A 14835-nucleotide genomic window follows, 5' to 3' on the forward strand; every position below is an offset into this window, starting at 1 on the left:
CTTTAATTAATTCACACACTATTATATATATGTGTGTATACATGGATGAAACCATATATATAGGCAATAAATGCACAATATGCATTTATTTATTTTTTTTAATCTACACCTATATATGCAAATATACGCACAAAGCGCTTTAGAGTTATAACAAAGCGGAAAATATTATTAATATAGTTAATATCCTCATATTAAAATATTTTAATTAATTTAAAAGTATTTTTTTAAGAGGATGGTTGCATGAATGATTTTATTCCTTCGTCACCAATTATGCAAACGTGGTTAAGGTCTCTAAAATTTTCATTATAATCTAAACCACATCCAACAATAAAAAAGTTAGGTACTGAAAAGCCAGTAAAATCAGCTTTAAATCCATTCCATACTGGAGTTCTTTTGATATATAAAGCTGAAACTGCTATTGTTTTGGGTTCGAATTTTTTTAAATACTCACAAAATTTTGTTAATGTGTTACCAGTATCAATTATATCTTCAACAATTAAAACGTTTTTGCCTTTTAAACAAGATAAATCTTCACTAACTATTTCCAATCTACCAGTTGATTGAGTATTACAATATGATTTTACACGTACATAATGTTCTCTATATGAATTAGTTGATGCATCTCCAATATAATAATTATGGATTCTATCTAAATATTTCAACAAAGATGTAAAAAATGATCGTGATCCTTTTAATAAGCAAACGAGATGGAATTCTTCACCATTGTATGTTCTACTAATATCAAAAGCCATTCTTTCAACTCTACTTTTTATTAACCCATTTGGTATCAAAATTCTTTTAAGATAACCCTATATAGATAAAAAAAAATATATATATAAGTTGAAAATTTTAAAACTACTATTATAAAACAAAGAAAAATACATATGAAGATGCTTTGAATTTTTTTTATAAGACTGAATCACTTTCGTTTTAGTTTTACTTTATAATGATCGGGGATTACAAAGGAATCAAATTCATATCCATCGTCATCTTTTATCATAACGGGCTCATAGCCAAGTTCTCCAGCTCCTGGACTGTATATAAGAAGTACATATATATATATGAAATAATATATACTCTTTTATTCGTTATATACACAACATATACATATTGTAATCATTATAAATGAGTGGCTAGCTTAAATCGGAAAGCCATGATAATTACATGAATTATAAAAGGCACGTGCACAAATATATTAAAGTATTTATTGTAAATACATATACATATATCATAAAAACTTTTTTCGGAACACCTTGTTCACAAAATAGTGAAGTATGCATATTAAAAAAAGGTAACTAACACAACAGGATATAGAGAGAATGAATATAAACCATATATGAATATATATTTAAATCTTTAATTTATTTATTACTTGTTTGGGATTTTCATTTTGATATATATGTTTGTTTTTAGTAAGATTGAAAATGCTAATAAGCACTGTATATTATACTCAAGTATATAAGTATATAGTTTAAAATAAGCTTTATATAAAATATAAAGTTTCTTGAAAAAAAATAAAAATATTTAAAAAAAAAATATAAAAATATTTAAAAAAAAAATATAAAAATATATAAAAATTTAATTATTTTTAATTAATTTATTTAAAATTTTATTTAAATTTTATTTAAAAATTTATTTACAATCAATGCATTATTCTATATTTATAATTTTTATTTAGAGGGGTGTAATTAATTTTTTCGGTATTTTTTGAGAGAAAATAAATGCATGCGTTTAAAATGTGTTATAAAAGCGGTGTAATCCTTTAAAAAACTTAATAAAACTATAATAAATAATTATAATTTAAATCGGATACTATAAGAATATTGGATTTAATTTTATAAATTATTAAAAAATATTGGAAAAAACGGGAAATAACAATATATATTACTAGTAACAATTGGAACGCATGCAACATATAAAATATATGAGGAAACTATTTTTTAATTTTTACCGAAAAGCAATATATGCAAAATTGTTATTTATTTTTTTTTTTCTCAAAGCACGAAAAACGATAATAATGAATACGATATTCCATATAATCTCAAGCACCTTTCTCTTTTTTTTGTAAAAAAATACTATTTATAAAATTCTCCTTTTTCTCTTTTCACATATAAATATTATATAAAATATTTAAAATGAACAAAACAGCGGTATAGAATTTTCCAAATATAAAAATATTTTTATTTTCCATATATTAAAATAAAAACGCATGCAACAATTAGTAGGAGTGCAATAAATTGTGCACTACTAATAATATGACGTACTAATAATGTGAAGTGCGTTTAGATATTTTATTAAATACTTTATGCATGGCTCAACTGTCCATATAATATATATATATATATATATATATATATATATATATATATATATATATATATGTATGTATGTATTTTCCGTGGTGCCTTTCTTCATTATCGGTTCCCCATATATATAGCATGCTTATGTTCCATTTTCCAATATTCGTATTAGAATTGCATATTACACTATATGACATCTAATGATGTTGAAAAAGCATAAAGCCCAATTCAATAAAAGATATAAACATTTTCTTTGTATTTACATTTATAAGATAAAACTATACAAGTTATAATTTTTATAGTATTGGGTGGGGGAAAGAAATATATATAAATTATTACAATAAGCATAAGGATATATAAGCATGTAGATGATGTGACTATACTAATAATAGTATTGACATTTCTAACGATGAAATAAAAGGAACAAAAAATGCATACAAAGTTTTTATGGAAAAAAAAAAATAAATGTTGAAGATTAATTAAATCTTTCGAGTTCTTAAATAAGTTTACAACATATATTAAGATGGTGTAAAATAAATCAAATAATAAGAGGTGTGTAAATTAAAATTATATGTAAATTGATCGTGAAAATAGTTTTATACAAAATCTAAATGTTAAGACGATAATAATTATTCATACACATATATGTGTATACATAAATAACTATACTGTTTTGGTTTTCGAATTTATTACCTCTTATCTATTTTCTTGAATTTAGCGGTTATCAAATTTTTAATTTATTTTATGATTTATATATATACATATTTTTTAAGTATCACACTAGTAGTAATGTGTATATATGTTTAAAATAGTCATACACTCCATAGTAAAAAAGTTGCGTGAACAATTTGATAGATTCTGAAAATTTAACATCTTTTAACGTTGTATTTATCTGGTTGCATAAATACTGGCATAACCTCATCTATTAATTTGTCTATATCATTCTTTGCTTCTTCATAAGTTTCTCTAGATATTTCACCATACCATTTTACTTTGGGTTCTGTTCCACTTGCTCTTATAGTAACGATAGCTGTGTTTTCAAAATAAAGTGTAATATTTTGTGAATCTGGTGTTGGAGCAATTAATGATTTTTTATCAGATGTCTGTGAATCATAACCTGTAGTTAGATCCCTAATATGCAAAATTTTATATGAAGCTAACTGCTGTTTATAATTTCCATTAGATCTAAATTCATCAAATATGCTAGCGACATCATTTGAATCAAAAACAGTATAATATCCATTATTGCTTACAAAATATCCTATTTCTTTTCTAATATTTTCTAAGTATTGATGAAATGTCAAATTATTTTCATATAAATATACAGCCATTTCTACCCAATAAGCTAAAGCAGATATACCACACTTATCTCTAACATGTTTTGTCAATGCGTGTCCTAAAGCTTCTTCATAACAATATAATGTATTATAATTATTGTCATTATATTCTATAGCTTTATTAATTAACCATTTAAAACCTGTTAATGTTTCATCATACATATACCCATATTTTTGACATAACATTTTTAACATCCTTGAACAAACAATAGTACATAAAAAGACATGCTTTGATTTATCTATATTTTTTTTCTCATACTGTTTCATAATAAAATATGCAAATATTATTCCTAATTCATCGCCTGAAAATATTTTCCATTTATTATTATATTTTTCGGCACAAGCAAATCTATCTGCATCTGGATCATTAGCAACTACTAATGGACTATTAACTAAATCAGCTAATTCGATTGATAAATTTAATGCGCCTTTTTCTTCTGGATTTGGAAAAGTAACAGTCGGAAAATCTGCATCTGGTAATGCTTGTTGAGGTACAGTCAGTAAATTATTATATCCAACGATTTGCATAATCTTTTGAACAAACTTTCTACCTACACCATGCATAGGTGAATAAACAATAACTAACTTTGTACGTGAATTTCTATAACAGCTAAAATTAAATTCGTTTTTTAAATCAGATGTAAACATATCATACATCTCATGATATATATCTTCAACTAATGACTTATCTTTTAAATAAAAATCTTCATTTAAATATTCATATATATCATTCCATGGTTTTAAATTATCTAATATGCAATTAGATATATTTTTATCAACTGGAGGAATTATTTGTGCCCCATTTTCATCATATAATTTATATCCATTATCTATCTTAGGGTTATGAGAAGCTGTTATCATAACCCCACATAAGCAATTTTTTTTAAAACTTGAATAACATAAAATAGGGGTAGCAACTGTTTGGCCGAATAAATAAACCCTAAACCCTTTTGATAAACATACAGATGCTGCAACATGAGAAAAAGATTCTGAATTATGTCTCCCATCAAAACCAAATATTATTCCTCGATTTTTACACAAATTTATTCCATATTTATTTATTAAATATTCACATAAACCTTGGGTTGTTTGAATTATTGTGACTACATTCATTGCATTGAAGCCAACACCCATTTTCCCTCTTAAACCAGCAGTTCCAAAATTAAGCCTTTTTAAAAACAATTTATTTAATTCTTCCTCATTGTAATTATTTATTACTTCTTCGGTTTGATCGGACAAATACTTTGGTTTCGAAAATAAGTTCCACAGCTCAATACTCTTAAGCAATTCTGGATTTTTTATCTTATTCATTTTGCGAGATTTTGTTATATCGGTGTAAATTTAGGCTCCTATCTAGCTAGCTATATATATATAATATAATATAAATGTGAGGAGTTATTTTTACTATGAAGATTATCGATTATTTATTCTGATTTTATTAATTTGTGATGTTACAGACGAATCAAAATTGTTACAATTAAAATCTCGAAAAAATCTCGAAAAAATCTCGAAAATATCTCGAAAAAATCTTGAAAAAATCTTGAAAAAATTTAAAAAGGAAGGCGCCCTATATATAATTAAAATTACGAGTTTTATTCAAATAGTATATATAATAATATGTAAGCACCTGCTAATATTGTGTTTTTTATATTACGTGAAAAAATTATATAAAATAAAAGTAAAAAATACTATAAAACGAAATAATAATAAATTATTAAAGGCAGGTGTCTCTAAAACAAAGATATTAGTGTAGAAAAAAATATGTAATTATAAAAAAACGAATAAACAATAAAATAAAGTGTGCTAGATCGTGGATAAATGATTGGAAATAAATAATATTTGGATAACTAAAAAAAATTTTGATGTAAATACAAAAAAAATATGAATTTAAATAAAAAAAATAACGGTGGGCTTAAATAAATCAAATAGCTACATGTTTATATAAATAATAAAGCTAGACAAGAACGTATAAAGTATTTTTACATATGTTTTATTTTATAGTATATAAACACAGATACATATTATATGCGTATAAAATAATAGATAATAATCTCATTAATATACAACACTATAATATTATGGTGGGCAATATGTTTACATGTAGTAGTTACAGCTTGAATGGTCATAAGCTTCTCAAAATAAATTATTAATTTTAAATTAGCTATGCATTAAATATATTGCATATATATAATTAAAGCAACATAAATATTTTTTCCTGTTTTTTTTTTTTTTTTTAAATTAAAAATTTAATTACATAAAAGTATATATACATAAGTATTGATCTCTTGAGTCCTATATAGGCATGCTATTTTTAGACCCCATATTTAACAAATATTATAACTATATTATATAATTTTTAATGTTAATATAAAAAAAATGCATTAAGTACATATTAACCATTAATAAATATGTGTGTATGTACACTAATTAAAAAATGCGAGAAATAATATGACAAATGTCATTTTGACCCTTATAGTATTTATTATGAATTATAATCAACTTCCAAATGTTCTGCATTAATTAAATGTTATAACGCTAAATTTGTCATGTAACATGGACTATTATTTAATATAATTCCTATTTCTACAAATCCAACAGACTAAAGAAATGTGAATAATTTAACTATTAAAATAATTCCAATTAAAATGGTAAAGTTAAATTACTAAAAAGCTGCTATTCAAATATTACACAAACAATATTGTAAATAAATGTGTAAAATATTTTTTATATACTTCACTTTATTTCAATTTAATTATGTTTACTATTTTGTTTGTATAAATAAAAATACTAAAGCACCTTGCTTTTTATGCGCCCATTAAACTTACGGGGATATTAATTATGTCAATTAATAAAACGGTTTAATATATTATTTAAAATGTGTTCATTTTTTTATGCATTGTTATCATAACAATTAATAAATAAGGTATATACATATATATATATATATACATATATATAACTTTAAATATATTTAACACACAATTTTATATTTACATTCATATGGCATGTATAACAATTTTGTGTATTACGTCAATCGAATATGTTATTTCCCAGAAAAATATAATAAAATGAATAAAACACATTTAAAATTTTAAAGGATAAAAGAAAAAAAAATATATTAGCATATTTATCGAAAAAAATAACGGGGAATAGGCAATCATTTTATTTTTGATTTTTTTGTTCGGTTTTTTCTTATCATTTCTCATTTAACAATTTAATGGTTAAAATTGTATTTATATGTAGCTAAGCTTATTAAAAGTTAAAATAATTTTTACCATCTTATGTTAATTTTTTCATCACTCTGTTAAGTATTTTTATATTATTTTTTTACTCAAATTCTATTGTGGATGGAGGTTTAGAAGAAATATCATAAAGTATTCTGTTAACTCCCTTGACGTTACTCAATATACGAGTAGTTATTTTTTCTAAAATATCATGGGGGATTTTATAATAACTTGCTGTCATAAATGATGTTGTTTTTACGGCTCTTAATGCACAAATATGATCATAGGATCGTGCATCTCCTCTTACTCCTACTGATTTTGACGAAAATATGACGGCAAATGCTTGTCCTATATCATCATATAGATTATATTCTTTTAAAGAATTTATAAATATATCATCTACTTCTCTTAAAATATCTAATTTATGTTTATCAATTTCTCCAATAACTCGTATTGCTAAACCAGGTCCAGGGAATGGGTGTCTATTTGTTAATTCTTTGGGTAAGTTTAATTCTTGTGATAATTTTTTAACATCATCTTTAAATAAAAATTTAAATGGTTCAAATAATTTGAATTTTAAATTTTTTGGTAACCCTCCTACATTATGATGGGTTTTAATAGTATCTGATAAATTTTTCGAGCATTTACTTTCTATAATATCAGGATATAATGTTCCTTGTAATAAATATGTTTTTTCAATGTCTATATCCATACTATATACTGCTTTTTCAAATTCTTCTATGAATAATTTTCCGATTATTTTCCTTTTTTGTTCTGGATCTGTAACACCTTTTAATTGATTTAAGAAATTTTCGGAGGCATCAATTTTTGTTATATTCATATCTGGAAATGTACTTTTTATAAATGTATAAACTTTTTCTCCTTCATTTTTTCGTAATAATCCATTATCAATAAAAATTCCATAAAAACGATCTTTAAATATTTTATGTGTCATTGCAGCAGCAACTGTGCTATCAATTCCTCCTGACATAGCAGCAATTACATAATGATCATGTGCATGCTTTTTAATATTATTAAATTCAACTTCATGATACTTTATAGGATCAAATGTTTTAGTACATTTACATATTTTATATGCAAAATTATAAAACATCTGATCTCCATCTACTGTTTCATATACTTCTGGATGATATTGAACACCATATATGTTATTTTCTTTATTATAAAATGCACAAATAAAACAATTTTCACTTGAATTTACCAAATAATAATTTTCAGGAATTTCAATTACCTCTTCTGTATGATTCATCCATACATTCATATTATTCGTATTTTTTATACCATCAAATAACAAACAATTAGAATCCTTTTCTAATAATTTATAATTCTTATATGATTCATTATTTTTATAATCATTTGATATTAATGTTACTTCAGTACTTCCATGTTCAGAATTTTTAGATTTACCAACTTTTCCATTCATATGGAAAGCTATTTCTTGCATACCATAACATATACCAAATATAGGAATTTTATTTTCTATAAAATAATTTAATACTTCTTTTTTTATATGAGGGCCATTTTCTGCATTAACTGAATGTGGACTTCCTGAAAGTATAACTCCCTTTATATTTAAATTTTTAATATCTTTTAAATCAACATTATAATCTTTTGTTTCACTGTATATTTTTATATTATTCAATCGTTTGACGATTAAATGGAAATACTGAGATCCAAAGTTTAAAACTAATATCATATCATAGTTGTCTCCTTCCATTTTGATATATTAAGTATAAAAATAAGGGGAAAAGAAAAATTACTTTTGTATATATATATATATATATGGAAATGTGTATTTTTTATTTTTTATTTTTGTGTTTCTGTATAATTGTTTTAATTATATCTACAATTGCTTTATTATATACATATCAAATATGATTATTATAATTTAACTATTGTTTGCCTAATTTATTAATTTTTTTTTTATTATTTTTTTATTTCGTTATTTTACATTTGTTTAATAATCATTATTTAATAATAAATTATTCTATAAATTTTTTAAATAAATTCATGTCCATATACATATGTTGAACATAGCTTGTCATATAGACACTAATTGTTATCCAACTGTACATTGATATCTACAAGTTTTTATAACAATAAACAATTAGTTAATTTGTTTAAAATTCTTACAAGTAAAAAATAAAAAAAAATAAAAAATATGAAATGACAAAAGAATATATTTTAGTTACAATCCTATATATATATATTTTGCATATGAAGGTATTTAATTAAAGCAAAATTTAAATTATTTAAATTATTTTTAATTATTTTAATCGATTTAAAAAAGTGAACGTTGTGCTTTTAAATGATGGAATTAAAAAAACTTCATTAATATATAAATTTTCGAATAATTATGAATAAAAAATTAATCAATAAATAATATGGAACATAAATATAGCAATTCCAATATTACCATAAAGAGGAGGAATATTTTTGCCGCTGTTTATGCACATATTTATTTATAATTATGCATGTATATATATATTCAGTTCACAAATACGTATTTTCCTGAAATATAAGATCTAATTAAGGGACTATTTAGTCTATTTATTCCCTTTTTTGTATGATTAATATAAAATATAATATTCGACATATTTTAAAAAATTATAAATAATTATATTTAAAAAAAAACGCGCAAAAAAAAGGTAAATTTGTATGCTTAATTTTTTTTTTGGAACATCTTTTATATATTTGTAGTAGCACAATTATAAATTGTTTTGTAGTGATAGCAAAAATAAAATAATTGAATTACATAATATCGAAAATATTTATTTATAAATTGGCAATATAATAATACAGGTGAAGTAGAAATATAATTAGATATATATAAATTTGTACATAAAAAAATGTATAAATAATGCATATATAATAATATAACCATCAAATAATAAAATACCCAAATTTGGAAAAATAATGATAATACAAAATAATGGCATGCAACCCATTACATTTGGGAATTTTCTTCTAGATATCTAAAACATTGTTTTTAAAAATTTATATGTTATACATTAACCATAATGTGTATGTGTATGCATACAAGCATCCATATACGCATTATTATAAACATATATATAGTATAAATAAAATCGATCGTTGGTGTTCCCTTTTCATTGATTTATGCTTTATTTTTCTAACTCCGTATTTTATTCCCCAACTATTTTTTTTAATATTTTCCCGCCCTAACACATCCATTATCTGTTTTTCGTTATTTGAATATTTTATTTTTATTTCTTTTTTTTTTTTTTTACAATATATATAAGGAAACCCTTGTAGAATAATCCTTTATATAAGTACATTGAGCATGTTATTAAAAAAGAACTATGAAATATTTTAGAAGATATATTATCGTTTGAGTTCATTTTTTTTAGTAAATTGTTTTTTTTTTTTTACCATTTTTTTCAATTGTAATATTAATGGACACAAACAAAGTATATCTACCCAAAAATATAACGCTACCCTGTAAGTTAAAATGGGCGGTAGATGATAATTCTATGGTTAGTTCAAACCAAATAATTGCTTTTATTATTGAGACTAAAAATGAGAATATAAATGTTCAAAATGATGAGTTAATAAACAATAATAATAATTCACAAAATACTAATCAACATAATTTTGATCACAGTACAAATGAACAGAATAATGCAAATAAATGTATTAACAGTATAGGCACTTTAAATGATGAAAATGTGAAAAATAAGGAAAATGAAATATATGCCGAAAATACTAAAAATGATCCAAATTATCAGAAAATTGTAAATAGCCAAAATAATGTCATAAATTTTATACTAAATAGTAGAAACACGCGTGAGATTAAAGAGAGTAATCATATATTCTTACGATGTAATAATAGCGGTAGAATAAATATTTTAAAAAAAAATATAAGCCCTCAAAAAGATGAATATGTATATATTGACAACCCTAATGAATTATTATGTGAAATTAATGATGAGGAATGTAAACATGAAATAATATTTTCAGGATTATGTGCAAATTGCTTTATGAATCAAGAAGAAATAAATAAAAATAAAAATGAAAAATATTTTTTATCACCTGGCTTTATAACAAATGAAAAAAAATTATTTATAAATACAGATAAAGCTATTGATCTAGAAAAGGAAAGAATACAAAATATTATAAATAATAAAAAATTATGTTTAGTTTTAGATTTAGACAATACATTATTGCAAGCTTCTTTTTGTATTCATTCTGTTCATATTGAAAAAGATGTAATAAATATAACGACTGATTTTGATGACGACGATTTTGTACAAATGTATAACCACTCAAGAGATGAAAACCGACCTAGTGATAATAATCCTGAAAATGGAGAAATAAATATTAAAACAGAGAATGGTCCATTAAACGATGGTAAAGATTGTTATAAAAAATTATATAACATTCTAAATCAGGGAATAGAAAAAGATGAAATAAATTCTGAAATGTTAAAATTTTTTTTTAATACAAACAAAAAAAAAAACAATAAACTAGAAAATGATGTTTACCATGATATAAAAATGAGCTATGAAGAGTATCTTAGCTTTTTAGCTAAAATTAATACATTAAATTTATTAAAATATAATGGAAAATATATACATTATGAAGATTTAAATGATGAAGCCATAAAAGCAAAAATAAAAAAATTCGAATCATCAGTGTTAAAAACAACTGTAAAATACGACAAAGGATTATATACTATATATTATAAATTAAGACCAGGTGTAATTGAATTTTTACAAAAAATGAATCAAAAATATGAAATATATTTATATACAATGGGAACAATAGAGCATGCTAAATCATGCTTATTTTTATTAGATCCATTAAAAAAATTTTTTGGTAATAGAATATTTTCAAGAAAAGATTGTACAAATGGAATGAAACATTTAAATCGAATTCTTCCAACATATCGAAGTATATCTATTTGTGTTGATGATAGTGAATATATTTGGAAAGAAACAAATTCGTGTATTAAAGTTCATGCATATAATTATTTTCCTGAAATTCAATTTTTAGGAGATATAAAAAAAAAAACATATTTTTTAACAAAATTTTTTTCTATGGCTCAATCATATTTAAACTTTTCAACAGATATTTATAGATTTATTAATTTTAAATGCAATGAATATGAAGAAATCAAAAAAAACTATTTAAATAACATTATGATAAATAATATATATACACAAAATTTATCTATTCCTTATTTGGGTCCCATGGGTATACAAATGGAGGGCCCTCATGGAAATATGAATAATACGATATTTGTTAATAATTCGAATATAGTAAAAAATGAAAATACTATAGAAAATGGAAACCTTTCCGAAGAAAATAAAGACAATATATCTAATGGAGTCAATAATATTATCGATAATACCCTAAGTATAAACTTTGATGAGGGCAATGATGAAAATTCTAACGAGATGCTTATAGATTTGGAAAAGGAATTCGAAACAGATAATGAAAATGATTCAAATTTAAAAAGAAAATCACATAATTCGAATAAAATAAACTTGGTAACTGATCACGAACTAGTTAATTATTCATATCCTCTTGATACCACATATGCTAACCAAATAGAAAATACTAATGAATCAATTTTAAATATTCAAACAAATACAAGTAATATCGAAGAGGCTAATAATAATGCCATATTCGCATCATTGGAGAATGATACTAGCTATTTAGAAGGCATTTCAGGAGGTAAGGATATGTCTGAAATACAAAATAACAATTTAATTTTCTATCTAGATCAAGATAATTCCTTTTTAAATAAACCTAATGATGAACATAATATAGACATGGTACATTATTCTGAATCAACCGAGTCATTAAATAATAATACAAACATATCGAATGAACAAAATATATTAGCTGATAATTTAGATCAATTTTATAATAAAGATGAAAATGATGATTTGGATTTGAATTTAGATGATGATGAAGATATGCTTTTTCTAAATGATGATATACTAAATAACGATCTCAATAAAAAAACGAAAAAAAAAAAAAAAAATAACAGTAATGATATAAATAAAAACGATAATGCATCAAAAATATATACAACTAAACACCCACCTTTATATGATGAACAAAATATGCCAAATAATATTAATCAAACTAATTATTTACAACCGAAATTAAAATATATATCTCCAGAAGATGAAATGATTTTTAAATTTATATCTGAAAAAACATTTAAAAAATATGAAAATTATGTAACACATTTTTTAGACAATTATTTTAAGGAGCGCGATTTTAATAACAATTACCAAATTAAAAAAGAGTCACAAGAACCTGAAAAAAAAATTGCAGATTCCATGATATCAGAAATTACTTCTCAGTTTAAAATAAAAAAGGAAGAACCAAACAATAGTAGTGATATGTTTGAGAGAGAAAAAAAATATGATGGATCAGATATTCACGAAATGAATAATAATCATGAAGAACAAATTCAAAAATCAAGAAAAGGTAGAAAATTTTGTGGGGAAGATTTAATAGAATTTCAAAATGTAAATAAGAAAAAAAAAACTAATTTAGAATATTCAAATGAAAACAATAACGCAAATAAAAGCTGTGCAAACATATCAAATAACAAATTAAACTATAACGACGGAAATGAAAAATATATCAACGAATATTATGAAACATTTTTTATTCCCAAAAATTTAAAGGAAAATAATTTTCAGGACAATGATAAACAATTATATTATTTAGTAACTATACTAGACGAAATACATTATGTGTTTTATAAACTTTTTGATGACTTTAAAGCAAATAAAATAAATGAAAAAAATGAAGACTCAAAAATATATAATTATTTTTTACGATATCCAATAGTTAGAACCATATTAAGGGAATTCCGAAAAAAAATTTTAAACAGTAATCACAAATTGCATATATTTATATTTACTATATATTATCGTATGTATTATTTTTTGTTAAGTCTTAAAATGGTTCATTAATAGAAAAGTGATACACCCCTCGTATATATAAGTATGACTTTATATTCATAAAATTTACATATATGCATGACAATATTTTTTATTCTGCACCTCAGATTGTACGTTTAACATATCCCATTTACCTGATGACATACAAAGAAGCGATTTTATAGACAACATTTTTAAACTTGGAGGGTTTATAAATAATAACAATTACAGCCACATGTTGACAATAAATAACCCATTAAAAACTGAAAGTGCAGAAAAAACAAAATGCTCAAATTTAATGCTAATTGAAAGAGCTTTATATACTTGGAAGTAATTATTTCCAAAAAAAAAATTTTACTAATGTGTATATATACCAACTTATACATAATGTAACTTTTGTCATATAATATTTATTAATTTCTATGGATATGTTTTTATATTTTTGTTCATACATTTTGTGTTATCTATTTTTTATGATAGATTTCCTGATGCAAAATATTATGACATGAACACATGGAAACAGCCATACAGAAATTTCTGGGATGTCCTTGAATATGAAGAAAAAAATTAAAAAATCTAATTTTGATTTATTTTTAAGATAACATTTACGTGCCTTTTGAGTCATTTAATTCAAATTTTTTTATTATTTTCGACATGTACTTTGGCCATAGTGTGTGTATATATATAAGAATATATATATTTGGTATTAGCTTCATTTCTTATATTCTACAACATGTTTCACCACATTATTCGTAAATAATTATGAAAAAAATATATGTTTATTTTTTTTTCTCTTTTTTTTGTTCTATATTGAAATAAAAGGATTAAACATGCTTATATATGTGTCATACATGAGTATATACATATGAAGGATATAATTTTCCTTTTATTATTTTTATATATTATATGTATGTATATATATATTTATTTATTTATGAATTTATTTATTATTTCACATACATTTATTTATATGCTTATCAATTCGTTAATTATTTATTTTTATTATTTTAAATATTTATATCAT

General features: G+C 22.8%; 4 protein-coding genes across 4 annotated transcripts; 1 reads left to right on the top strand and 3 right to left on the bottom strand.

The window, feature by feature from the left end:
* Nucleotides 1-224: 224 nt before the first annotated feature.
* On the bottom strand, nucleotides 225-1389 carry PY17X_1214000 (hypoxanthine-guanine phosphoribosyltransferase, putative; the record flags this gene model as incomplete). Its single annotated transcript, XM_718537.2, has 3 exons — nucleotides 225-809; nucleotides 941-1034; nucleotides 1373-1389. The coding sequence occupies 3 exons, from the start codon at nucleotides 1387-1389 to the stop codon at nucleotides 225-227; spliced, it is 696 nt and encodes a 231-aa protein (XP_723630.2).
* A 1777-nt stretch (nucleotides 1390-3166) lies between these two features.
* PY17X_1214100 (phosphoglucomutase, putative) lies at nucleotides 3167-4948 on the bottom strand (the record flags this gene model as incomplete). The annotated part of the gene is made up of 1 exon (XM_022956743.1): nucleotides 3167-4948. The coding sequence occupies one exon, from the start codon at nucleotides 4946-4948 to the stop codon at nucleotides 3167-3169; it is 1782 nt and encodes a 593-aa protein (XP_022812600.1).
* A 2016-nt stretch (nucleotides 4949-6964) lies between these two features.
* Nucleotides 6965-8599, bottom strand: PY17X_1214200 (GMP synthase [glutamine-hydrolyzing], putative; the record flags this gene model as incomplete). The annotated part of the gene is made up of 1 exon (XM_718538.1): nucleotides 6965-8599. One exon carries the CDS (start codon nucleotides 8597-8599, stop codon nucleotides 6965-6967), a length of 1635 nt encoding a protein of 544 aa, XP_723631.1.
* Nucleotides 8600-10298: 1699 nt separating this feature from the next.
* PY17X_1214300 (NLI interacting factor-like phosphatase, putative) lies at nucleotides 10299-14382 on the top strand (the record flags this gene model as incomplete). The annotated part of the gene is made up of 3 exons (XM_718539.3): nucleotides 10299-13761; nucleotides 13940-14141; nucleotides 14292-14382. 3 exons carry the CDS (start codon nucleotides 10299-10301, stop codon nucleotides 14380-14382), a joined length of 3756 nt encoding a protein of 1251 aa, XP_723632.3.
* Between the last annotated feature and the right edge of the window lie 453 nt (nucleotides 14383-14835).

Source organism: Plasmodium yoelii, assembly GCF_900002385.2.
Source record: "Plasmodium yoelii strain 17X genome assembly, chromosome: 12".
In the NCBI taxonomy this organism is placed as follows: domain Eukaryota; phylum Apicomplexa; class Aconoidasida; order Haemosporida; family Plasmodiidae; genus Plasmodium; species Plasmodium yoelii.